Source organism: Bombus huntii, chromosome 11 (assembly GCF_024542735.1).
Source record: "Bombus huntii isolate Logan2020A chromosome 11, iyBomHunt1.1, whole genome shotgun sequence".
Classification (NCBI taxonomy): domain Eukaryota; kingdom Metazoa; phylum Arthropoda; class Insecta; order Hymenoptera; family Apidae; genus Bombus; species Bombus huntii.
The window spans coordinates 662,145-687,500 of NC_066248.1; the positions used below are offsets into that span (position 1 = coordinate 662,145).

General features: G+C 56.1%; 4 protein-coding genes across 13 annotated transcripts in view; 1 reads left to right on the forward strand and 3 right to left on the reverse strand.

Moving 5' to 3' along the window:
• Positions 1-563: 563 nt before the first annotated feature.
• LOC126871235 (protein grindelwald) lies at positions 564-2,069 on the reverse strand. The gene is made up of 4 exons (XM_050629832.1): positions 1,847-2,069; positions 1,267-1,320; positions 1,035-1,189; positions 564-951 (listed from the first exon to the last, which is right to left on the reverse strand). Exons 1-4 carry the CDS (start codon positions 2,058-2,060, stop codon positions 568-570), a joined length of 807 nt encoding a protein of 268 aa, XP_050485789.1. The 5' UTR covers positions 2,061-2,069; the 3' UTR covers positions 564-567.
• Positions 2,070-3,604: 1,535 nt separating this feature from the next.
• LOC126871196 (growth factor receptor-bound protein 14-like) lies at positions 3,605-20,507 on the reverse strand. Of its 8 annotated transcripts, none has more exons than XM_050629713.1 (12): positions 20,366-20,507; positions 18,474-18,909; positions 17,565-17,755; positions 17,293-17,452; positions 17,089-17,219; positions 16,610-16,696; positions 16,375-16,509; positions 8,041-8,274; positions 7,585-7,686; positions 4,975-5,243; positions 4,800-4,893; positions 3,605-4,734 (listed from the first exon to the last, which is right to left on the reverse strand). In XM_050629713.1, the coding sequence occupies exons 2-12, from the start codon at positions 18,865-18,867 to the stop codon at positions 4,402-4,404; spliced, it is 2,130 nt and encodes a 709-aa protein (XP_050485670.1). In that variant the 5' UTR covers positions 18,868-18,909; positions 20,366-20,507; the 3' UTR covers positions 3,605-4,401. The 8 variants fall into 8 exon arrangements, with proteins under 8 accessions (XP_050485670.1, XP_050485668.1, XP_050485669.1 ...); XM_050629711.1 differs by having other exon boundaries at positions 20,321-20,469; XM_050629712.1 differs by lacking the exon at positions 20,366-20,507 and adding an exon at positions 20,000-20,136.
• A 737-nt stretch (positions 20,508-21,244) lies between these two features.
• The window catches only part of LOC126871198 (SET and MYND domain-containing protein 4-like), a 4,198-nt gene continuing 86 nt past the window's right edge, over positions 21,245-25,356 (forward strand). The window contains exons 1-9 of one of the 2 annotated variants that reach the window (XM_050629719.1): positions 21,245-21,630; positions 21,768-21,918; positions 21,990-22,084; positions 22,232-22,436; positions 22,510-22,631; positions 22,716-23,120; positions 23,186-23,387; positions 23,509-23,724; positions 23,835-25,356. The exon at positions 23,835-25,356 is cut by the window's right edge and continues 86 nt beyond it. In XM_050629719.1, coding sequence (XP_050485676.1) covers positions 21,246-21,630; positions 21,768-21,918; positions 21,990-22,084; positions 22,232-22,436; positions 22,510-22,631; positions 22,716-23,120; positions 23,186-23,387; positions 23,509-23,724; positions 23,835-24,171 — 2,118 coding nt within the window. In that variant the 5' untranslated portion in view covers position 21,245 and the 3' untranslated portion in view covers positions 24,172-25,356. Of the gene's footprint in view, positions 21,631-21,767; positions 21,919-21,989; positions 22,085-22,231; positions 22,437-22,509; positions 23,121-23,185; positions 23,388-23,508; positions 23,725-23,834 lie in introns of both variants that reach the window. The other variant, XM_050629718.1, reaches the window with a different exon arrangement.
• The window catches only part of LOC126871234 (Y-box-binding protein 1), a 9,059-nt gene continuing 8,092 nt past the window's right edge, over positions 24,390-25,356 (reverse strand). For both annotated transcript variants that reach the window (XM_050629830.1, XM_050629831.1), the window contains one exon: positions 24,390-25,356. This exon is cut by the window's right edge and continues 2,377 nt beyond it. The gene's annotated coding sequence lies outside the window, so the exon portion shown is untranslated.

Sequence of the window (25,356 nt, forward strand, 5' to 3'; positions counted from 1 at the left end):
ATTCCTGGTCGTCGACGGTCACCAGTACGGTGATCGTTCACGACGAGGAACAACGGACGAACGCTGGACGAAGAAAGATCGCGACGATTCGAATCGCTGTCGTACGACTCGTTAACCTAAGATCAGCGAGGTTCGCGCAAACGGCCGAACGTAAACGATTTCTCTCTCTCTCTCTCTCTCTCTCTCTGCCTGTGTCTCGGGTCTCGCCGTCGATATCGCAGGAGGAGAAGAGAAGAGAGAGAGAGAGAGAGAGAGAGAGAGAAGAGCGCGATCGTGAAAAAGAGGCACGCGAGCGTAAAACTCGACGGTTGAGCATTCGAATTGAGCGTGGAGCCGCGCGCTTCTCCATCGATCGGTCGGCGGGTTACGCGCCGTCGCTGACCTATGCGAAGCTCGACCCCGTTACCGTTGATCGGGCGAACTTCGCTCCAAAGGCCTTTCGTGGACGGAATGGCTGATAAGGATCCGCGGAAGGTCGCGCGCGTTCTCGCGCGGACGAGCGCGATCAAGTACGATGCTTAGAATTAACCTATGTACAGTGTGACGAGTCGATCGGATATCCCGTTTTTAAAACGAGCTCTCGCGCTTCGTTCTGTGCTGAACGGTTTCCGGGCTGGGCGTCATAGCCGGATTGTCGTAAGCGTAATCGAGAGTGGTGTCCTCGCTGGGATGCCTTCTCGACAACGAAGTGGTGGTGGTGTTCGGCGTGGCGTTACCGGTTCCGCTTCCATTGGCGCTGCCGCTTCCGCTCGCGCTTCCGCTACCGTTCCCACCGCGTCCGCTTTCGTTTTCCATGTATCGGGAAGGAGCCACGCTCGCGCTTATCGTCGGCATCGTCAGCTTCAATCCGTTGTGCCTGGACGTGCCCGATTCCGCGTCTCGAAGCGTCGATTTACCGCGATCGTTGTTGTTGTCGTTGTCGTTGTCGCCGCCGTTGCCGTTCGACGTTCCCTGAGAAGCAAGATATCGGTCGGTGCGGTCGACGCGACGCGCTCGTTCGATCGCGAGACGGAAAAACTCGCTCGCTCGCTCACCTTTGCTCGTTTGCCGGCGATGGCTCGTCTCAGGGTGGTTTGCATCTTCTCCCATCGTGGACACTTTTGCGCGTACAGGTACAGGCTCGATACGAGAGACACAAAGGCTACCGCGATGGATATCGCCGCCAGTATCCACAATCGCTGCATCTCCCCTGCGGATCGTCAACGTTCGTTTTCTCTTTTCCTTCTTTAGTCGCGACTAGGACGACGCCACCCATCGTCTACTTACCTCGTAAATCCTCGTACTGCTCGAGAAGAACGTATCGTTTGTCGTGCAGGTATTCTGAAATGGAAAGGCAAAGGATGAAAAGTTACGCGCCGCAGAGCGATATTTTCCAAGGGAAAGGTTCGACGACGGTTGGCTTTGGCCGGGGAAGGGAACGTTGTTCCGTTCGGTTGGAAGCGAGACGAGAGGCGACTAACGGCAAGACGGAGAAGGAGAAGGAGATAGGCGGGCGAAAGGAGCCGAGAGGAAGCAAGAGCGAGGAAAGAAAAGAAGGTAGGCAGGCAGGCAGGCAGGCAGGCAGGCTGGCAGGCGAATAGGAGGTCGGTAGGATGAGTCATCGTGCACGGTCGCGTGTGTGGGAAGTGGACGGAGGGACGGTGTGGTCAGGTGTAAAGTCAACGGACTCGAACCCCCTTCGGGTTCAGGTGCACGACGCTCGGAAACGCTCGGCCCGCCGCTACCTGGCTTTTCTTTCGATCGATCTGGAAACGTCGATGCTCGGTATCCTCGGCTCGCTCGGCCGATCGACCGAAAAAGCCGAGAAAACCGACCTCTCCGACGGAACGACGAGAATTTCGCTCACCTTGACAATCTTTGATGCACTCGTTTTGCTGATAGTTGCGACCCGTGGCGTCGCAGATGGAGGAGCACGGTTTGCAACGTTTGTCGTAGGGGCTGCAATACTCGACGGTGGAGCAGCGTTGCTCGCCGCAATCGGCCCCCCCTGGATTCAAGCCGGCGATCGCGGTACCGATCGCCAGCACTGCCACGGTCAACAGTCCGATCGACGGGTTCATCTCGGAGCCGATCTCGCGACGTTCGATCAGCGTCGTTGTTGGAACGCGGCCTTCCGCGTCGCAGTCATACCGGTTCTGGAAAAGAAAGCGCACGCGCTCGCGATCCAACGCCGGACAAAATGATATCGAACGAAGGTTCGAGGCTCGATGCGTCGATCATGCGAGGGAAAACGCAGCGAAGCTATGGCCGCGAGAGGTGACGCGATGCGAGCAAAACGAGCGAAACGCGAAGACGTGACTCATCGCACGCGGTGGTATCGTGCGCGCGGAGAACGAACGACGACGACGACGACGACGACGACGACCAATTGGTTCGAAAGGATCGCCGCGTCGCGATTCGACCTCGTCGAGTTTCGATCCGGACGACGGTCAAAACCTTCGATCGCCACGCTCTGGAAATTCCGACGCGTCACTTTGCCGAGTCTCGTCGCTGCGCTCCTTCCGTGCCCGTATGCCAACCGAACGGAACTCGTGGATCGTCGCGCGACTTTGGAACTATGGCGTATCGAAGAACGCCGGACGCGACGGACGAAGACAAAAAGAGAGAGAGAGAGAGAGAGAGAGGCAGGCAAGAAAGAAAGGAGGAGCGAGGAGGGAGAGAGAACCGGTCGGTCGTACCTGGTACCGCAACACGGGTAAACGGGCGTCCGTCGTTGAGCGTCTAGCGAAAAAGCGGAATCCGCGCGATGGAAACGCAAAATTCCGTATCTCGCGACAGAACGACGAAGGATCGCGGTTGGCAAACTAGCAGAACCGTACGAACGCCTCGGCTCGTAGCTACGCCGACGATCGACGAGCACGTCACCGAACCGGTTTCGAGAACGGCGTATCGCGTACAGCGGGTATATCGCGCGCGTTGTAAGTTTACCCGACGACTCGCGAGTTCGTCCGAACGACGAACGCGCCGTTCCGACTAGTCGTGTTCCTTGTCCGGAGAGAACGGCTGTTCCATCTTCGGGGTCTAATCGTCCTACGACGAATCGCGCGCGACGCGACACCCCAGAGTCGGTCGATCGGTGGACGCGCGTTCGCCGTAACAGGTTGCCGTTACTCGGCTGCGACTTACTCGTTGCCGATGCGTGAAATCCGTCGGTCCGAGAAGGGATCGATTCGCATCTCGTCGATCGCGAGGAACGAAAGCACCACCGAGAGGAACGCGAGGATGACGTAAGAGGAGAAAAAGCGAAGAAGAAAGGAAGTAGACGCGGAAAAGCGAACGTCGAAGATCGGACCGCGTCGCGTCGACTGGCCGCGGTAAACTGAGGATCGCCGAGCCAACTACGACTCGCACCTGAATTCCACCTCTCCGCCGGTACGTTCCATCGATCCCCCTTCTCCTCTCCTCTCGTAGACCGAACGCGACGACGATGCTCCTCCTTCGTTCGCGACCGTTACCTGCCGGAATACCTTTTCTCAGGCGTCGTTGCCGCGCGCCGCTTACCTGTTGCGACGGCCCTCGCGCCGTCCACACACGATGGGTCGTCTACGCCGAGGCGTTCGCCGCGAAAACGTGGAAGGATTCAGAGAGAAATAAGCCAACCGTGTTCCGTTCTTGATTAACTTTTATTGTTCTCCGACCGAACGTCGAGATCTCGCGGAACGCGACTCGATCGTCCGTTCTACTACCGTTCGTACAAAATATATATTTTTATCGTATTTTTGCATCGATAACGATCGTCTTAATATTAACGCGATTTTGCGTACCGAGCGCCGCGACTCTGGCGGCGGCTATTTTCTTCACCGCCGCTCCGTCGTCGCGTCGCTGGCTACGCGCGTTCGCTCTCCGTTACTCGTCGACGAGAGCTGGCGCGCGTCGACGAATCGATCCGTGACAACGGGACAGGCGCGTCCGTCGGTGCGACCGTCGAGGCGCCGGCTCGAAACATCGGGATTGATCAACCGCTATCAAAGCCGATTTTCGAAAAGCCGGCTGCCCTCGACGAACGAATCGATCGGTCGACGAGCGACGAATCGCGTCGCGCCGAGAATCGCGGAGAAGCGCGACGCCGCGACGCTCTCGGTCCCTTGGCCGAAAGCTGGCGGCCGGTTAGCCCGAGCCGCGTCTCTCCTTCGTCCGTTGCTCGTTCCTCTTTCTCGTATCTTCTTCGAACGCTCTGTCTTTCCGCCCATCGGACGGCTATCGACGCGATTCGCGCTACGGATTCCACTTGCTGTAGCTGCAGAGGCACAAACTCCAGCAACCCGAGCGCGCGGATCGAACGTTCGCGTCGCCGGAGCGATACCCGTTCGCGATTCCGTTTGGTCGAGAGGCGTGATCCAGCGAACAGCGGGTGGCGACCAAACGCTCGTCGACGCTGACGGGCCGCTGGAATTCCTATCCTCAGATGCTCTTGTAGCTGACGGTGTACGACGAGGCAGCGGCCGCCGCGGTACCTTCGGCCATCGTGCCGTCGGTCGCGGCACCGAGTCGCCGTCGATCGAGCTCGGTCGGCGACGGCGGCGAACCACCGCCTCCGTCCTCCGTCTGCGTCAACGCCATCGGAACCGGAAGCGGCAGCACTTCCGGCACGCCGTTCTGCACGTAGTGGGTCAATCGCGTGGGCAAGCAGCCCGCGTTCAACTGATAAAATTCGATCAGCTGCAGCAAGTCGTAGAACCGGGTTACGCCTTTGTCCAGGGTGTACAGCCAGCAGTTGCATCGCTCGTCGAAAACCTGCAAACCGGCGGAGACGTGAGCTACGTCCGAAATCGCGAAACATTCGCGACGGCTCTACTCACGGGTTGAATTTGAGCGTGAAACACCTTCTCGCTGTATTTGTAGGTGAGCACGTAAGCGCCCAAATTGCTCTTGCTCTCCCGTACCAGGAACACGCTGAAAGAACGCGCGAGACGATGAGACACGGTTTTCGCGCCGCTTGCAAACGAACCACTCGGAAGCGGCGTCTCGACTTACCCGTCGACCGAACCCTGGTCTCGAACGATCGCCGCGGCGATATCTCTCTTCAGTCCTCTGTGAAACCACGGTTGCAAAACGTGGATACCGTCGTCGAGTCCGTGCAGTCTAACCACCGTGCAGCCAGGCGGCGGTCTCGAGAACGGCCTCCAGGTTCGTCGCCAGTTCATACCCTCGCTTTCCGCGATGTTCTTCGCTTCCTTCGGGTCGTCCACGATTCTTCCGACGCTGCCGGTAAAATCCATGGCCACGCGAGATCGCACCGATTCCTGCGAACGCGACACACTTCGTCTTACGACTTTGGACCGTTCGATCGAAACCGGAACGAGACAGCGAGCGATCCCTCTCGTATCGTCGCCTTCTCGTCGCCCTCTCGTCGCCCTCTCGTCGCCCTCTCGTCGCCCTCTCGTCGCCCTCTCTCGTCGCTTTCTCGTCGTGCAGCGAAAGGGAACGAGCGCGTAAACGCGTGACGGGGTGATCACCGATCAGGAAAAGTCGGAGAGCGAGCGGAGCATGCAGAGATCGAGACGGGCGGGAAAAGATCGCGTCCACGCTCGCGAACAACAACGGTTCGAAGAACGACTTAAAAAGCGGAGAGAGAAATCGCAAGACGAAGAGGGGATGATAACCCCTGACGCCTGTTGCTAGGCGAGCATCGAGCGGTGGCGGCATGGGACGAGACGAGACGATAGGGGCGACCAGACCGGACGTCGAGCGACGCGTCGATTTCGTTCGAAATCGGAATATCAGGTTTCCACTCGGTCTCGTTTCTCGCTCGAGGGGACGATGCCGGCACGTTCGAACGATCGAGCAACGCGCGATTCTACCGATTCGCCGCCGATTCGCCGCCGATTCGCGAGACTCGGCTTTCGATCGGATTCGAGTAGCCGAGAGAGACGACGAGCGATTTGGAACGGTGGAAGCACCGCGGCGCGTTGTTTACCGCCTCGAAACGACGATATCCCTACCCCTATGATCTACGCGGAATACAACGATACGAAATGGGAATAACAGCTTGTCCGCTCGATCGTAACGGAAAAGGAAAAGCCCTTGACACGAAGAAAAGTTGTGCGCGCCGTTCGATTCTTTCGGCTACTCGACTCGGTCTTTCCGTTCCTTCCCGTTACGCCGTCGTCCTCCTATTGCGCGCGACTATTCGCCGCGTTCCCCCAAGGTACGTCCTCGTCGATACTCGACGATGTTCGTCACGGGGGGACGACGCGAGAGGCGGTACCGGCTTATGTAACGACGCCGCACCTGCGCCCAATGCCGTTACGATATTTCCTCCGAACGGAAATACACGAGAGTCGAATGTAGGTCAACCGTGCGTTTTCGTCGACGGACACGCAACGCGAACGACGACGACGACGACGACGACGACGAAACGAACAGCGCGACGATTCCTTCGGCAAAGGAAGACGCGATCTTACGAAACGGGACACCGCCGTTCGATTTCGTAATCGGCGACGACGTTGGCGAGATCGCCTCTTTTTTCCAGCTGCGATAAGCGAACGAGCTGCTGCTGCTGCTGCTGCTGCTACTACTACTACGTACTTCCACCATGGCCGTGTCGAGAGGAGAGCGGACAAGACGCGAAACAACGATTCGCTAAACACGAGAGAAACGAATCGCGTAGGATTGGCCGAGTTGAGCGGACGCGCGAAAACGAGAACGGGATCGGTCGCGAGTAATCCCCGTGGCGAGAGGGTCGTCCAGCAGACTAGCTGGAAACCGGGTGACACGGCGCGACGATGCCTTGGCGGCGGCAGTCAGAGGCGGCGGCGGTCGGTCGACAGGGGAAAGCAGTGGAGAGGGATGATGCGCGCGAGCGTGTCTCGGTCGGTTCGGTGGGGAGGCGGAACGAATCGAGAACGTCGAGATCCCGAGAAGAAGAGGCGCAGCGACAGCAGCAACGGCCAACTTCCGGATCTACTCGGCACCGGCGAACGATCGATCAACGTCGGGCAGTCGATACGGCTGTCGCGGTGAATCTCGCGATACGCGACACGGAGACGACGACTGGTCGTCGAACGTTGGCGGTATCGATTGGCGCGACGCGTGACGCGTGCACGGCACGGCACGGCCATCGGTCGACGAGCGAAAGACGCTGCACGCGATACTCGCGACGTAGCCGGGTCCGTGGTCGAGGAGACGCACGGCCACGTACCCGTTCTCGCTCGCGTCTACCTCCTAGATGATCGATAGTCGCCGCGTAGCAACAACTAACCGCCTCGGGCTTTTTGCTCGATTTTCGAAACTCTGTTTCGACGCGACCCGCTCTCGCGGCCACTCTGCCGCCTCCCACCCCTTCTCTCCTCTCCTCTCCTCTCCTCTCCTCTCCTCTCCTCTCTTCTCCGCGCTGCTCTTCGCTGGTCCCATCGCGCCCCGCTCCGCTCCGCCTCGTCACGCCTCGCCGCCACCTCTTTACCCCGCCCGCTCTTTTCGCTGCATTTTTTCCCCCTGGTCGAAGATGGAATCGCGGATCGCGAGCCGCGACTAACCGCGCGTCGAGATGCAACCTCGATCCGAGATGATTCGCCGGCCGTTTTTTGCGGACGCGCGCGCGCGCGATCGGCGAAAGCCTGCGGCCAGCGAAAAACTTCGACTCACATTGGATACGTTGTAGTTGACGTATCGATCCTTTGGGCCGTCGGTTTGCTCGCACTGTTTGTTCTTAAATGCTCTGTAGTTTTCCCTGAGTTGCTTGCCGTACTGTAACGAAACGAAACGAAACGGATTAATTTGTTCTGCCAGCCAGATTTGTTTCGATGCGCGCGGCTCGCTCGTCACCGTGGCGAAGGAAAACGGCCGCGAGATTATCCGCGAAAGGAAACACCTCGGCATCGACCAACGGTAACCGCGGCGGCCGATGCAAACGGACGTTAACGCGCCCGCAAACAACCAGGTTTTCTCGACGGTGACAAGCGTGCGAAGAGGCAAAGGGATTTCCGCGCGAAGCAACTGGGGCGAAGAAGAGGAAGAGGAGCAGGAGGTGGCGGATCGGACCGACGAGAAAGAAAAACGGGGAAGAAAGATAGGAAAGACGATGAAAGAACGTTCGATTACCTTGGCGAGCCTCATGGCCGTTAGCCAGCAGGCGCGGGATTTTTCACTGTGAAAAGCGATGACCTTGAGCCCGGTTTCTCCACGCTCTGCGATGGTTTTGGATTTGGGGGCGGTGTTGGTTGACCTGAGACAGATGCCCCAGGGGAAGGGCGCTCTGTATCTCTTCCTGGCGTTCGTGATCTTGTACACCGCGTAATCCGACAAGCGGGCGAACGGAAACGCTCGTTCGCTTTTCTGAAATCGAAATCGAAATCGAAATCGTTTCGTCATCGTTCTCGTGTCATCGTCGCTACGACATCGATTGCTCTGGTTTTCGGCGCGGCGAACGCGTCCAATCTCGACCGATCGATCCTTCGTTCGATCACCGGTTCGCTCGTAATTTACGCTCGTCCGAGAGACGAAGGCGAATGCGTTTTGCCGATTCGAGGGGAAGAACGACGATGATCGAAAGGCATCGGACGGCAAAGACGCGGCCGGGATCGAATCGAAACCGGTTTGCTGGAAAGGGTAACGCCAGAAGCGCGCCGGCACTCGCGATTACAGAGATAGAGAGACGACGAGCGACAAGATTCGCGTTTCGTGCGGATAACGTTCCGTTGGGTCCCTGTTGGTCACGCGCGCCAACGTGCAACCGTCGCATCGTGTCGCACGAAAAGGAAAAAGATACGAGCTCGTGCGAACCGACGAACGGTGGCAACTGGAAGTTACGGCCGACGATCCGCCAAGTTTCAGTTTTTAGATACTCGGATCGCGAAAGACCGAACACGCGTCACGGACGAAGATGGGAAAGAGAGAGTTCTACGGATAATACGAACGAACGACTGTGAATCGGGTGTATGTGGGCCACGCCGCCGTATTACGATTACGATAATAACGCGAGAACGTGTAACGGTAGAAGTTCGTGAAAGGAGAAACAACGGCGAGACGGAGTAGCGAAACGCGGCACCGAGAAGAGAAAACCGTGAGTAACGCGTGGACGGCTAGCCGAGTAATCGGAAACCGATTAACCGAAGCCGAGTTAATTTTACAATTTTTCCAGACTCTCGCGTGTCTTTCGTTGCCGTTATCCGCGTCGTCCTTCTCCATAGTATATTTCGAGCAAGATTCGATCGACGCGAGACAGCGAATTCGAAGAAAGAAAAAGATCGCGGGATACTCGAACGTAATCGCTGGAATCGAGTTTTGCGAAACGTGCGTTGTGAAATAAACGCGCGATCGGTCGCTCGTTGCCACTTTTGACGCTCGAAGGATGGCTCGCGAGGACGATCGAACGCCAGACCACTTAATTTCGATTAGGTAAACAAGTATCGCGGTGCGATAGGTGCGACGTTACCCTATTCGCCGCGATTCGCGCGAAGCTTGCGTTTCAACGGACTAAAGGAATTTGCAAAAATCGCTTGTCCGAATCTTACCGGCTATGGTGACAACGACGATTACGACGACGAATGCGGAGACGATACCGACCGGCGCCACTGCCGATGCCAATATCGATTTCGAAATCGACGATCGTCGATGGAGACGCCGAATCGGAGAATGGAAAAATAGACGAACAGACGCATAGGTAGAGAGAAAATTGAACGAGGCGATCTCCGTGGAAAGCGAATCGTAACGACCGAATAACGAACGCGGTGAGTCTCGGATCGCGCTATTGTCAGTTCGCTAATACGAAGCTCCGCGTCGTGTTTCGAAACGAGGGGATTTCGGCACCGGCTCTGTTCCGATCGGTCGTTAACGGGGTCCGCCGTAAATTATCATCGGAACCTACCCTCCGCTCGATACTTTCTCCTACGTATATATGTACGCTCGCTTCTGCTCTTTTTGCCCCTAACGACAGCTACGAACCAAACTGCGACGATATCCGATTCGATTCGTCGTTCGTACGCAAATCCCGACGGACTTGGAACGGTTTATCGTTGGAATTCGAGATTCTCGATAAATCGCGTGTTCTCGAATCGAGCGTGAATGCGGTTCGCTATCCAAACTACTAGCGAACGGTCGCAGTTGGTTGTTCTATGGAGCACGGTCCGTATCGAGTTATCGCCGATCGACCGACAACGAGCAAGTACGAGCGTACACTCGCCGAAAATTTCGTTTTCGCACGACCGCCTGGTCGCGTATCGTTTTCACTTACCACCCGAGCAACGTCGAGCCACGGCAATTCGGCTTTCACGCTCGAAATCTTCGCGTAAATCCAAATGCCAAGGGAACTGGATTTCCGATCCGGCCGGTGGAAATCGACGATTTCGACGGTGAACTGGCGATACGTGTGTGTCGCGCGAACCAGCTATCCGTTACGCGATACCACCGTGTCCTTTCCGCTCGGAAATACCGACCTATCGTACCGATCGGATTTCATAGCGCTTCGCTTACAGTCGTTTCTCCTTCTTTTTCTTCTTCCCTTCCTCCTTCCTTCCTTCCTTCTTCTCTTCCGTTCCTTTCCTTTCTTCGTCCTCTCTAGCCGTACTTTTTCCTCCGCTTTCCTTTCTTTTAAAACACAAGATTCGTTCTTTTCCCTCGGATCGCAACCGCGAGAGTCGCTCGTCGTCACGACCGAGGAGACGAGCACGGAACCAAAATCACGCTCTCGTTCCACAAAATTCGTATCCTTGCCAACGATTTCTCTCGCGTCTTCTCCTCCGACTACGCGACAACGACGCGAACGAGGAGGCCTGCGAGAAAAGCGAGAAGCGGAAAATCAGATGGATAGACAGAGACCGGGTAGCCGACGGGCAAAATAAAGAAAGAGTGAGAGAGAGAGAGAGGAGTGAGGGAGGACAGGGAGAGAAAGAGAGAGAGAGAGAGAGAGAATGAGAGACAAGAGGGATGTAGGATGGGTAGGTGGGTGTAAGAACTGGACGGGGAGGAACGAGCGATGGAGGGGTGGCACACAGAGACCGAAGCGACTACCGGTAACGAGCAGACTGCGCGACGACGCTAATCGCGTTCTTTCTTTCTCTCTTGTATCTCTCGGAACGACGAACGATCGTCGTTCTGATCGACCGATGCGGTAACGAGATGGCCGATCGCGCGATTCAGGCAACGACGGTAACGCTGATCGTGTCAAAGAGGTAATAGACACGCGCGCACGTTTACCCTTCGACAGTGTCGAAACGGCGACTGACGACTGACGGAAAGGTTTGTCGCTTGCCGGTAGCCGCCTCGTGCACGGAGACGAACAAAGATCCGAAGACTGCCGAACGATTCGACGAACGCGACCGAACCGACCAGTCAGCTGGTTTCCCGGTGGTCGCGGCAGACTGCATCGGACGTGCGCTGCTGCGCTACCTCGCCTCTTTCGTTCCCTCGCGTTTCGATTACGGTCGTTCACGAACTCTCCCGAATCAGCTGGCTGCTGCCCACCCCCGTCTTCTTCGACCCCGATCTTGTGTTCCAACGAATAAGCAGTTCTCTCTCTCTCTCTCCGTCTCTGTCTCTGTCTCTGTCTCTCTCTCTCTCTCTCTCTCTCTCTCTCTCTCTTTCTCTGCTCCCTCCCTCCCCTGCCCCACCGATTTGCCTACGCAGCCGACCGTTTGGATGCTCGCCTTTACACGTTCGACGACGTGTTACGTGTTTAAAATCTCGCGATCGTTCGCGATCGAGCGAACTTCGAATCGGCAACTTATGGCATCGTCGCAAACTCTCGAAAACGCGACGGTTTCTGGAGGACGCGATTTCGCAGCTTCGCGAAGCCTTACGGACGCGAACCGTCGAATGGTAAGGGCGTCGAGGAGGGGAAGCAGGAAGCAGACACGAGTGTCGACCGTGGAAAATAAATCATAGCGTGCAAAATGACAGAGTCCGAACCTTCTTCCGTCCTCGAACCGAATCAACGAACGTATACGTAGCACGCGTATACGGACAAGGAAATCAAAAGTATGCCTAATCGTTCAATACTTCTTTCGAAACTTCGTAATCGACCACCGCTTTCGATTCGTCGAAGAAGAAAGGACTTTGAAAAAGAGAAACGATCTCTTTCCTTCGCGAGTTATGATCTTCCTCCTGTGGTATCGCGATCGTGGGCGATTCGTACGAAAGAAGCGAAGCGTTTCGAACTTTGGCAAAGACGGAATCGTTGCGGTAGATCGGCAAACTGAACTGGAAAATTAACGTTTCGTTCGCGAGAATGCCGGCGGCTGCGAGAAACTTTGAGCGAATCGATCGATCGACGGTTGACGAAACGGCTATGTGGCAGCCGCGTGTCATCGTTCGGCCCGTTCGTTCCTTCTCGTTCGCATCTTTTCGCATTCGTCGATGACGATTGGTAATCGATTTTCGTTGCGGCTGTCGAGCTTGTCGAAAAGATCCGCTTTCAAACGAAGGCCAGTAAAAGGAAATAGGGACGAGAGAAGGAAGGAGGAAGAAGCAAGGGTCGCGTATTTCGACCGATGACACTAAAAACGATGGTTACGCGGTTGGAAAATCCACACCTTTCGGCCGCGTGCCAGAAGACGACGCTCGTTTTACCTCGAGTACACCTTAACCCAGAAAATTCGTTGAAACATCCGAGTCTCGCGAACAGCAACGAGATCGATGATGTTCGTTTTCGAATTCGCGATCGAATTCGTTGCCGTCGAAGGCGTAATCGGCGCGACCTTACGCCGAATTCGACGAAACGGCCGCCAATACACATCCCGTTGCGGGCACGATCGTTTCGGTCTCGCATCGTAGACGAGAAAGGAGGAATCGAGCGTGACGCGAATCGCTTTGGGTTAATCCGAACGTACACCGTTTCGTTTTGCATGGAACGGTGTAATCTTCGGTTCTACCAGTTCTGACAAACTGATCTTCGACGCGACAAAAAGTGGCGAATTCCTTGCAATCGCGTTCCAATATGTTTGGCGCTTAAGATTTCGTCGCGAAGTTGCTGAAAACGGATTTGAAACGCGCGTGAACGACGCGTAACAACGGACGAGGGCGCGTTGCGTTTACCGGATAGCCGAGCGGCGGCAACAGCCACGGCGCAAAGAATCGACCTCGCGCGTTCGAAACGGATCAGCGTTCGTTATGTCGCTCGACGACCGATGGTTCGGAAATCAGACGTTCCGTTCCAATTTCGGGTAGCTGATCGGGACATTTACAAGTTCTCAAGTTCCGTTTGTTTACATTTCATTCGTTACCTTCGTCGTTAACGTTGATCGTCGATCGTAATCGTTGGCGTTGCTTCTATATCCTTTTGCAACGAACATTAAGAAAATTAAAGATTTCGAACGATCGTCGTTACAATTACACGCGGTTATTTCGTGCTCTGTATCGTCGAATTCTGATACCTTGGACACTTTCGAAGCTTTTCGCAGCGCCTGCAACAACTTTGCGGATTGTTTACAAACTTTGTTTCTCTCTCTCTCTCTCTCTCTCTCTCTCTCTCTCTCTCTCTCTCTCTTTTTCTTTTTACAAGCAACATTTGCGAAGAAACGTCGCGCGCTAAACGCATACGATAAAGTCTAGAGTATATAGGTTCGAGGGACATGCACGTTCGATCGAACTGGCATTGTTCTCTCGCAAATATCGTCGCCTTTGGAATCGACTGGTTTGTTGCCTGGCGACAGCGGCAGGGTAGAGTTTGCAACGGAGGATCGAGCGACGATCGCGTGTCGGACGACGAAGAGAAGGATGGAAACGAAAAACCACGAACCACTCTCGTGGTGCGTTACGCATCGCGAACGCGAACAATGACGTGGATGCAACGGACATCGTAATATCGCGCGCGCATTGCGAAAACGTATTGTGTTTGGGCAACACCCTGAACGAGGAAACGGTGTAGCAAGTACGACGTGCCGGAAGGCGAGGAAGAGGAAGAGAAGGAGGAGGAGGGAGGGAGAGAGGCGGACACGGACGAAAGGAGAAGAGCGTAGCGCGAACAACTTGGAATTAGAAACGCGCGCTGGCAATTTTTCCAACGCCAACCCATCTCGCGCGAAAGAGACTCGAACGACGTTCGAGGTCCGCCGTCGCAGCCCATCGGGGAATCGAAACTCGCGATTCCGGAACCGCGAACGATTTGCGCTCGAATCCGATTTCCGACTGGGGCGATGGACGCATCGACCGCGTCGGACAGACACCGGAGAGGATGAAAACGTGTTTTCCTGTGTCCGATCCGGAAGGAAGACGTCGCGCGATTCGCCTCGATCTCGAAATCGTCGTTCGTTTCGCTTGGGAATTTCCGCGACGCGAACGACCGAACGGATCGATCGGCGGGAAGAACTAGAATCCCGGAGATCGGAGAGAAACGGAAGAAAGCGGAGTGCGATGTAGCAGGCGGTGGATCGAACCGAAGCGGAAAAAAGCCGGCAAAGGACGAGGCCGGCCAACACCGAGGCCTCAACAAAAGAGAAAGGAGGGAAACGCGTGGAAAATAAGAAAAGAACCGAGAAGCGTGGAGGAAACGCGCGGAGAGGAGGCGGAGAGGAGAGGAAAGCGTAGAGCGGCGTAGAAGAGAAAGGAGAGTGGAGGAGGTGGAAGGTGGTGGAAGAGGAAGCAACAGAAGGCAGGTCGACGACCCAGGGAGCAGCGTTCATAGCAGAATAGCTCTTTTGCCAGGGCGAATGTGTGTCAGCCCCGACCGATTCGCCGCCGTGCCACGGCGAACTCGACGAACGGTTTCGAATCAGCGACGCGCGGTTCGAACCGTGTCGTACCGTCTCTCGCGACCCGTCGTCTCGTCTCTGTGCTCGTTTCTCTGGCTAGCGTCGGCCACGTATTCCAGGCGTCCGAAACGACGCGAAAAGCGAAGAGATAGCAGAGAACGGGAAAAGGAGGAGGATCGCGGTGGTGAGAGTAGAGAGACGACGATTCGGCGTTCGTAGTCGGTGAAAGCAACTAGGAAAGCGGAAAGCTTCTTAGAAAGGCGTACGTACTTACGTACGTACGCCGCGAGCGATCGTTTCGCGTTGACTGCGCGTATCGCGTCGCGTCGGACGCGTTTAAAGCGACGAATTTCGCTCCGCGTGGGACGGAGGCGGTGTCGTAGCTTTCGGGAACCGATGTCTCTGCTCGCGAGGATTTGGACGCTGAACGCGTAGTTCGGAGGCCGATGTCAGACGAGACGAAAGACGGAGTGACGCGCGCATCGATCGTACACCTCTGTCGATGCCGTATAGACACGGCTGCGAACGAAGGCGCACCAACACTCGAGCATCGAGCGTCGTAAGATCGACGTCCTCGACGGCCCGGCAAGCTACTCGCGAAGCGCCGATGAGACAGCCGTGATCGGCATAGCGATGATCGACCGCCGTTGTAGACGTAGCAGCAGTTGCGTTTTAGAGTAAACTTTCTATTCGCTGAAATCCACTCGCGTGGAATTTCTTCGTGCGAGTCGTCGCCCGGTGCACGTTCCCGCCTATCGCGCTTAACGTCGGTTTAACGTACGCGCGTCAACGCGTTGCGACGCCGAGGCGACGTATCGAACACCGCGTAAACGAGACGCGGTACGCGCGAGGCGAATCGTTCCGTCTGTCGATTCAACGGCCCCTCGACGTTTCCCCTTGACCTTCTTTCTCTTGACACTCTCTTCTCGCAGTCCCTTTCGATGCGATCGCCACGGTCGTTGATCCGCGACTCTGACGAGCGACGATCCGGCGAGAGTCGCGGAAAGAGAAAATCTAATTAAAACGAGTGGCGAGAAACGATCGACGAAATACGTAAACGCGCGTACGTTATCCCCGTGGGAGAGACAGAAGCGACGTTTCACCGCGCGATCTCTCTACGTACGATCCACGTACGCGTCTGTCTTTGCGCCGTTCTCAATGGGAAAAGCAACGAAGGAGCGGTAAAATCGATTTCGGGGTCGATCTCTTTCGTCTCCGTTAAATAGCACGTCTCCGCATATTTCGTCGCGCCGATACCGTCCGCTACGACGGATAAGGTACGTCATATACGAAACACCCTTGCGTTATCGGCGGCAAGAACGTTCGTCGGAACGGAATCGCGTCGTATCCGTGTCGTATCGCCAGGAATAGTATAAACGGTGGTTCGCGCGAACGCTGTCGCTGTCAGCTGTTCGCGCGGTAAACCGGCGAAACGGGTTTTCGGTGACTCGCGCCGGTTCCAGCCGTTTCCAGTTATTCCGTCGCTGCTGTCGCGCGTGTCCGTCGACGTTTCAACGGTGTCCGGTGGCGGTTACTCGATACGGAGCGAACGGCGTAACCGCGTGGCGGTCGCACGTGTACCACGCGTTCGCCGCGCATCGATCGCGCGTCGCGAATCCAACGTTCCGATAACGTAAGAGTACAGCTAGACGCGAGAAAGTAACGGCGTAGCAAGAAGAAACGTTTCGTTCTGGACGAAGGACGCGCGAAGAACGCGCGAAGAACGCGTTTCGCCTTTCGGCGGACTTACCTTTTTCGCGTGGTAGAGCTCTCGATCTCGAAGAAGCAAACAGATCTTCCTCCAAATGTTCAAGCGTCCGTTCTGTATCCACGCTAAACCGAATACCTCTGGACATTCCGCTATCTCCTCGTTCTCCAGATAGTCCTGAAACGTCGCGAGGGAATCGCTGATCAAAGAATTACGAGGGAACTGCGTGCGCGCGACAAAGTGCGTCGACTCGAAGGTCGATCGAATTTCCACTCACTCGTAACGCCGCTTCCGTTTCGTCCAAGGCGTGCCAGTCCTCGGCGAAAACGGTGGGAACGTCGATCATCTCGGTGGAAAGGAAGAGCTGCAACGCGACACTGGTTTACGTCGCCGTTCGTATTTTGCCAACGAGTACGCGAATCGCGAGCACGTGGCGCGAGCAAAAGCACCCGTCTAAGCGTTTTGCGTTTCCGCCGAGGGATAAGAACGGCTCTCGGAGGCAGCGACGCGACCGCTGTCGGTAATTGTCGGTAACGGTAGGCCGAAAGCCGTCGAGCGACTACCGGTCGAGTTATCGATGAAATTGCCGCGACAGCGAACGGCCGAGACAGAACGCGCGAGGAAGCGCGCGAACTTTGCAGTTTCGTAACGCATCGCGCGATTCTACGAAAGCCAGTCGTCGTTCGTCATTTGCGCGTCGATCGATCGATTAACGCGAACCGGTGTTAAAAACCGACGAAATATTTTCATACTGACCTCCGGATCGTGGAAGAACTCGTACTTGAGGCAATCTTGGCGAAAGATAAATTTCCGTGCGCGCTCCGCGGAAAACGTTTTCGTCTCCCTGTGCACGGCCAAAATGTCCTCGTGGTCCTCCAACGCGCGCTCTGCAACGGTTTCGTAACTCGTGAAAGTCGTTACGACGGCTCCAAGGAGAAACGGTGAACGACGGATACTGACCTATTCCTAGCTCCGGCCATGTCTCCACGATCGACCAGTCGACACCCACCGTGCTTCTTTTCGCTTTCAGAAGTTTGCACAAGTCGATGGCGCGAAGATCGTGCTCGACGATCACGTCGTAGCAAGCGTCGTCGTCGCAGTAAAAACGCAATTCCTCCGTCTACGCGTTACCGGCGAAGAGGGTGCCAGGGGTGGAAAGAAAAAACGTCGTCAGTGATGGGTTTTTCGACGCCGCTTTCGTCGTTCGATCGGTACGCGACGCGTCCATTTACCTGTTCCTCGTCGTCCTCGCTTTCGTCCGGTCGCGCGAATCTTTTTGGCCTTCGATTTCCGTTGATCGATCGGTAGGCGATCTCGAGCAGATTCCTCCTGGGACTGAGTCGTTGATACCTGCTGCACGTGGATGGACCGAGGAACTGCGCGTTGTCGGCGTCCAGGCAGGAACACATCCTCGGCAGCCAACCTGTTGCGAACGCGTACGAAAGAAACGTGTCGTGAATTAAACGAACGACGAATTTCTATCCTTTCCTGGACGCGAACGAATCGAGAGAATCGAACGGTAGGTGGAAAAAGAAGACGAACGAAGAGGGGAGAAAGCGGTTGCGAATGGTCGTATTTAGAACACGACTGGTCGAAACTTTAATCGTGCCGCTGCTATTCGCCGAGAGTCGACGAACCTTCGCGGAGGACGGAAGCGAAAAAAATTGAACGGGCGATTAACCGGCGCGTTATACGCGCTACGAGTATTCGAGGAATCGACGATCGGCGGAAAATCCAACGGCGAGGCGTTGCGCGTTGCGTACCGGTATTACGCGCTTAGCGCGAATCCGTCGACGAAGGTGAAACTGTGGCGCGTCGACCGCGAATACGCGTACGTGGCAGCTTTCGGTTCGGATAGACGCGCGTGCTTGCCAGCGATTAGCGATGCGTAGCTGTCACGACCGTTGCAAGCGCGAGTACGCGTACCAGGGAAAAATCGCTGCAACCGTTACTTACTCGGTCGTACGCGTTTACGCGATTTCACCTGTTTTTCGTTTCTCTGGTCGCGCCGTCGGAGCGTTACGGAGAATCGCGATCGGCAAGAGACGTAATCCGAAACGAAAGAGGTCGGCGATTCGTCGGGGCCGGGGTTAGGTTCGGTTGCGAGGAAATCGGAAATCGGTCGAAATCGTTCAACTTACCGCGAATGTTGGAACATCGTCGACGAACAAGAGAGAACCAAGTGGAGGAGGCATAGCGTTGTCTGTCGCAGACGGAATCGTTACGAGTCACGAGATCCGTGCATCGGTCTAGTAAGGCGACGCTGTAAACGCTTTGCTCGTTGTCCGTCTCGGCGCGCAAGCTCTCCGACGAGGCGGTCGCCGTGGTGGTTACGGCCGATTCGAGCGTCGGCGTGCTTCCGGCCGAGGATAGAGCGGCTAGCGGCAAGTCGATGGAAACATCGTGGATTTCGACGGTGGGTTCCATAGCGTCGGCAAGTCGGCGTTTCGGGTCGATGGACGATGGATCATGGTGCGGAAAACGACGATAAAGGGGGCGGCCGATGACGGAATCGTGGTCGCCAGGTTGCAACATCGTATTCGAGAACGCGACGTTTACTATCGCGTCACCGCGAGTCTGAAACAAACGAACGAATCGTAGCGGGTTAGTGGGAGAAGCGGGCTTCGAGCTGGCGTTGTCCTCGTCGTGGTGAAAACGCGGGGCAAGTTTCGCGTTCGATTACCGGGAAATGAAACGGTCGAGATAAGCGCGCGGTCGAAGACGAAGCGGCTCGAGGTCAACATATACATACTTACGTGGCGTTCGTTCCGATTCGCCTTGTGCGTCATTGTTCGGCTCGCGTTACGTCACGATTCCTGATATTCGAAAGAAAGATCGATTCGGTCTCTAGTTGCCGTATGGTCGCACGAACCTCGTACGTAGGATCGTGGCGATCGACGCAACGCGGCGCAGCGCGACCGGCAAGGGGCCGACGATCGCTCGGATCCTCGTACTCGCGTGACGAACGCGTGCACGCCGCGAGCCCACCCACGGAGCATTTCGTCCAACGGATCGCACCGCTGTTTCGAAGGTACGGGTACTTGTCCGGCGTTTCACCGACATAAAACTACGTAGCGCGTGAGGTCGGTTGCGATCACGCGATCGTTCTCGCGACCTATCGATCGAAGAAGGAAACACGAGTAGAGCAAACGAGAGAGAGAGAGAGAGAGAGAGAGAGAGAGAGTTTAACAGCGAAAGCCGCGAGCAAAGGTGCGAGATTCGCGATACGAGATCGAGAAGAGCGCGATCGGTAGAGGATAAACGCATAGGAAAGCGATCGATCGACGTCTATACTCCAGGGATTGTCGATCGGTCGTACATTTTCGTACGGCTGCCGAGACGCAGCAAGGCTAACGAGGGTTAACTCGACTCTCAATTGACAGCGCGTGTCTAAATTGGCAGGTCGATGGTAAGCGCGCGAGCGCGTTCGATCTCGGTTTCGACTCGGAGAGAGACGCGCGTACACCTATGCGGCGTGTTCGAGCGCGAAAACAAAGCGAAGAAAAGGAAGAAAGAGACGAAAGGAGAAGAACGAAGGAGAAGAAAAGGACGACCGTCCGTGGAAATTCCGTTGTCGCGATACGCGATGATGCAAATCGCTCTCTCGTTTTCTCGACTTTGGAGCCTGTCGGTTTCGCGGTCGCGGTTAAGCTCGCGCGCTAGTTACCTTCTCTCTCGGCGACTCCCGAACTCGTGCGAACACGCTTTCGAAGCAGTATATCGTTGCGACGAACGCGTTGCTCCTCTCGAACGAAGGAGGAAGAAACGAGGCGCGAGACGATTCGCGCGTTCGACGTCGGAAGAAAGGAGAGGCGATAAAGAAGGAGACGCGTCGTAAGGCCGATGGAGAAGGAGAGGGGGCGGGTGGGTGCACGACGACGATCGTTTCGAGTGGAAATTGTCGAAATCGCGGTGCGCGCGTGATAAAATCCGCGTTCCGTTGGCCGACGAGAAAAGGAGGCGTTCGCGGGTCGACTTATCGACTTACGTCACACGAAGATACTCGGAGCCAGCCGCGCTTCGACGAACTCGCCTTTTTTCTCTATCGTTATCGCCGTTCCCACGGCTTATCTCGGTAAATCGTTGCTCTGGTCCGCGTCGCAGCGTCGCATCGACGCTTCTCTCGATCGAACCTCGTTTCGCCTCCGTTTCCGTTTCCGGTTCCGTCTCGTCGCTTCGACACCGGGAACAGCAGCCTCCAGCGCGGATATCTCCGTCGCGGATTCACCGCGGATGCGGCCGGGCCGCGAAATACCTGCGAAGCAGCCGAGCGAACGCGAATGGCCGTGATCGCGGTCGCGGTCGCGATATTTCGACGCGCGACGTCCGCGATTTCCGACGCGCGACTGACGATCCGAGAATCGGTCGCGAGCTTGACGGAGCAGACTCGCGGCGCTCGCTAACCGAGCGAAACGCGACGCGCGCGAAACGGGCCTCGCGAGTCGCCTTCCACGCCACATTGCCCGCTTCTTCCTCCGTGCGTCCGAATCTTTCGATTTCTGGTAGCAACGAGAAGGTGAGTAGGACGCGCGAGATGGTGCAACAGCGGCGGCGGCGGCGGCGGCGGCGGCGGCGGTGGCGGCAGCAGCCACGATAGACGCCGACGGAGACACGCTGGCAGAAGCGCGGCGCACTCGCGCGAGAATTCGAGACGGAAATAGCAAGGTCGACTTTGTCTAAAATTATTCGACCGGTTGGCGAAAGGGTCGCAACGGCTACAACGAAGCTACGTTCGCCATTCGTTCTCCTGGATCGTTCGCGACCCGATCTCGCCGCTTTTTTCGCTCGTAAACGTGCTATCTCTACCGTATCTGCCGAAATTCTGCCAAAATTCTGCCGAAATTCTGCCGAAATTCTGCCGAAATTCGCCGCTTTCGAGCGCGAGCGTTCACGGAGATTCGAGCGAGTTGGAGATGCAGCGAATTAACGCGATCGACGAGGCGCGAGCGGACTCATCTTACAGGGACCTGTGCTCGCTGGAGACTCTCAGATCCGGAAAGAAGGGATTCTTCCGAGATTTCAGCGAAAACGCGACGCGAGTCGCCGGAGAGCGGTGGATCTGCCAGGTTTTCGGACGGCTGACCAGCGACGAGCAAAGGATTCGAGCCATCTTCACCGATGCCAAGGTGAAGGACACGGTGTTGGAAACGTTGAATCGAACGGAGATTCTGTACCGCGGCAAGGACGCCGACGTGTCCAGAGCGAGGAGGCTCGAGGGATTCGAGGCCGCGACCGCAGGCGATCGACGGAAAGCTCTGTTGCTCTTCGGTCAAGCCGTTCTTCGCGCTCCCCTTCCAGGTTTGTTTCTCTCTTGGCGAGTAGACTCGCGACGATCCATCCGTCGATCGATCGTCCGATCGGTTTCCTTCCTCTCTCGCTCGCTCGCTCTCTCTCTCTCTCTCTCTCTCTCTCTTTTCCCCCTTGTCCCGTTTCAGGAAAATGCCGCACGGTCGATCGAGGTCTCGGACTACCGCTCGCGCTCCTAGCCAGAGCCGAGACGTTTCTCGCCTGCAACGAGCACGAGCTCGCCCTTCGCGATTTGAGTTTCGTCGAGGAAATGGACGGCGATCTGCCCAACGAGTTACGGTGAGCCTGGACGAGTCGAGACGACGAGGCGAAAGACGGAAACCCGGCTGAAAGGAAAAGTGCTGTTTCAGGACGACGTTTGCTCGGACGAAGGAGGCGTGCGAGACGTTCGTACGTGCGAACGGAAAGAAGCTGTTGCTCGCGAGAACATCGTCGCGAGATAAAGGTAGGTGAGTGGCGATTCGTGGCTGTCGCCCCAACGGAGAAGAACGGAGACGTTTGCTCCGTCGATCGATCGAAGGAATATCGCGAAAAGACGACGCGACGGAGAAACGCGCGTTTTTCGTTAGGTTCGCTTTCGATTCGTTCGCAGCTGCGGCCCGAGTGGCCAGCGACGAGAATCCGCGGCTGCCGGGCGCCTCCAGCTTGCTCGACATCGAGGAGACGGAGAACGCGGGCAAACGAGCGATCGCCGCCGAACCGATCGAACCGGGGGACAGGTTGGTCGTGGAGGCGCCGTACGCGGCTACTCTGCTGCCGGAATTCTTCGGTACGCATTGTCAACATTGTTTCTCGAGGTGAGTGACGGCTCGATTCCGCCGCGTACGCTCCATATCGGCAACTTCCTACAGATGCCCGTCGTCCTTTCAGATTCGTAGCACCGATAGGATGTCCGGACTGCAGCAGCGTCGCCTTCTGCGGCAGAGAGTGCAGAGACGCGGCGATGACCAGCTACCATAAATACGAGTGCAAAGTTCTCGCGCTACTGATAGGTAGTATGGAACGAGCGATTCTCGAAATAATCGATATAGACGGTGTTTCGCACCGAGAGGCAACCGCTTTCGTCGTTTCGTCAGGTTCGGGTATGAGCGTTTTGAGCATGCTCGCTCTGCGAATGACCACTCAGAGCGGACTGACCGGCTGCATCGAGATCTGCCGCGCGTTAAGTTGCAACGAGAAGGAACAGGTCGCACGACCGTGCACGCAAGCACAGGCGAAACTTAGCAAGTCGGCGAAACGTCGTTCGAGAAGGAGGAAACTGCGCGATTCGAGACGCGAGCAACCCGCGGAGCAAGTCCCTCGTGGAACGGAGCGAGAGAAACTCGTGGAAGGAGACGCGGCCGATCTGCGGGTGTACGATCTCGTTACGCACGAGAAACACAGAACGGCTAAGGATTTCTTCGAGAGATCGCTGATGGCGGCCTTTCTTCTCAAGTGTTTGCAGAGAGTCGGCTTTTTCGAGACAGTGACGAGAGACGGAGGTACTTGAACGCGGTCCGTGTCGCGATCGATCGGCAATTTCAGCAGCGTGCTGTTCGCGTTTCAGAGACGCCCAACGATCGAGAAATCGCGGTGGCCGGCCTGCTGCTGAAACATCTTCAGCTGCTGCAATTCAACGCTCACGAGGTGTTCGAGACGCGACTCGGAAACGAACATCGGTTCCGCGGTAGCAGGCCCCTTTACATCGGGGTGGCCATCTATCCGACCGTTGCACGCTTCAATCACGACTGTTATCCCGCGGTAACCAGGTACCCTACAGCTTTAGCTATACCGACCGACCGTTCATCGTACACCTACGCGCGTAGCTTTAACTCGATAAATCGTCCTCTCTCTCTCTCTCTCTCTCTCTCTCTCTCTCTCTTGCCACAGATACTTCGTCGGTCGATCTATCGTGATTCGGGCGATTCGCAGTCTCCGAGCCGGAGACGCGGTGGCTGAAAATTACGGGCCGATTTTCACCAAACGAAGCCTGGAGGATCGACGGAGAACTCTCGCCGCGAGATACTGGTTTCGTTGCGAGTGTACCGCTTGCCGCGAAGATTGGCCACGCTTCGAGACTTTGACCAACGACATGGTCAGACTGAGGTGTGAACTTGTTTCTTCGACGTATAGTACCGCGTATTCGCGCCTGCATTCGCAAAGCGAGGCAGAGAGTGAGAGCGAGCGAGGGAGAGAGAATTGCTTTTCGATCGCAGGTGTCCGACCGAGGGATGCTCCAAGCTACACCCGCGTCCCCGAGATCCCGACAGATCCATCGAATGTTCGTCCTGTCGACGAAGAATCAACCTGCGAGAACCGATGGACCGGGTGCGCGAGTGCGAGCACCTGTACGCCGAGGGATTCGCCGCGATGGAGGAGGAACAACCCGAGAGAGCGTTGAAGGCGTTCTTCGAGGCAGCCAGCAAATTTCACAGAGTGGCCGTACCTCCTCACAAGGACACGCACCTGGCGGAAATCGCAGCCAGTGCCTGTATGGCGGACGAAGGCAACGTCTATCGGCCCGATTCCTTCCCGATCGCTTTCCGTGAGTGAATCTCAGCGGAGCCGATCGATTCCGAAACCAACGGGAAATCGAACGACCGTCGTACGCTCGTTCCAGGCAGCTTTCTCTCATCTTCAAGGTCGTTCGAATAAAGATGTTAAAAAACGTTGAGGAGCGCAACTTCTTTTGCTGAAATCGCGCGCGAAAGGATCGGGGAAAAGGGAGAAGAAAGTGAGCTCGACGCAAACGTAAGAAACTTCACCTTCGGTTCGTGAGTTTTGCGATTTTTTTGGCATTTATTTTTTATAATGCACATGTTTCGTGAAAAAATTAAATTCCGTATATGAAAGTAGCTTTTCAAAGTTTCGCATTTCGGTACAAAATTCACTGGGGTTTCGAGGAAATGAGAATATGAAAGATGCGGATCGGAAATCGGACAAGGAAAGGGTAAGGGTAAGGGTAAGGGTGAGGGTGAGGGTGAGGGTGAGGGTAAGGAGAGATGTAAGGATAGGGACAAGGACAAAGGTGAAAGCGAAGACAGGGATAACGGGGAAGGTAAAGATGAAGGTAAGGGGCAAGGACGAGGAGAGCAGGATGGATCGCCGGGGTGGTTTCGATCGAGCGGCGACACGTGGGACGCGCGCGGCAAACGCGGCGCATCCGTGTCGCGACCGGCAAGATTTACGTCTCCTCCTTTACGTGTAATTAGACGACTACCCTCTCTCTCTCTCTCTCTTCTTCGAGACACGGGAGCGTTCTCTCGATTCTCCCCTTTCTTTCGCTCCTTTTTCTTTTTTCATCATCCGTTCCGTCCCGCGCGCTCCGGGACGACTCTCTCATCATCGAGATCGCTCCTCGCGAAAAGCTGAATTAAAACTAATTGACTGTCGCAGCGAGTGGTACGCGAATCGTGACGCGCGACCTTCTCGATCTCGTTCCTCGTGGAGAAACGAGCGCGATTTCAAAGACACGCGCCGCGCTAGGGGGAACGATACGAGAGTATCGAGAGCGCCGAGTACGATTCCTACTCGACGCATTTCCACAGGCCTTCGAAACGCGAACGCGCCGACGTTACAATTCGTTCGAGGGATCACCGTTCGCGACCGTGCGCGCTCCGTGCTCGCCGTTCACTTCAAACGCGGTACAAGTTCGACGTTACGTTGCCTGCTAGCATACTGGTCCGCGCACGACTCCTCTTTTTTTTCTCTTTGCTTCTATTTCTTTTTTAATTCCGA

Excerpts from the sequence above, each read along its gene's own strand:
- LOC126871235 (XM_050629832.1), bottom strand. The coding sequence starts at position 2,060 with ATGAACCCGTCGATCGGACTGTTGACCGTGGCAGTGCTGGCGATCGGT. Across the intron at positions 1,190-1,266 it reads GCAGTACGAGGATTTACGAG|GGGAGATGCAGCGATTGTGG; the intron begins GTAAGTAGACGA and ends GACGATCCGCAG. Across the intron at positions 952-1,034 it reads TCGCCGGCAAACGAGCAAAG|GGAACGTCGAACGGCAACGG; the intron begins GTGAGCGAGCGA and ends CTTGCTTCTCAG.
- LOC126871196 (XM_050629710.1), bottom strand. The coding sequence starts at position 19,121 with ATGACGCACAAGGCGAATCGGAACGAACGCCAC. Across the intron at positions 18,910-19,088 it reads CGAATCGGAACGAACGCCAC|ACTCGCGGTGACGCGATAGT; the intron begins GTAAGTATGTAT and ends CGTTTGTTTCAG. Across the intron at positions 4,894-4,974 it reads GACCAGGGTTCGGTCGACGG|CGTGTTCCTGGTACGGGAGA; the intron begins GTAAGTCGAGAC and ends GCGTTCTTTCAG.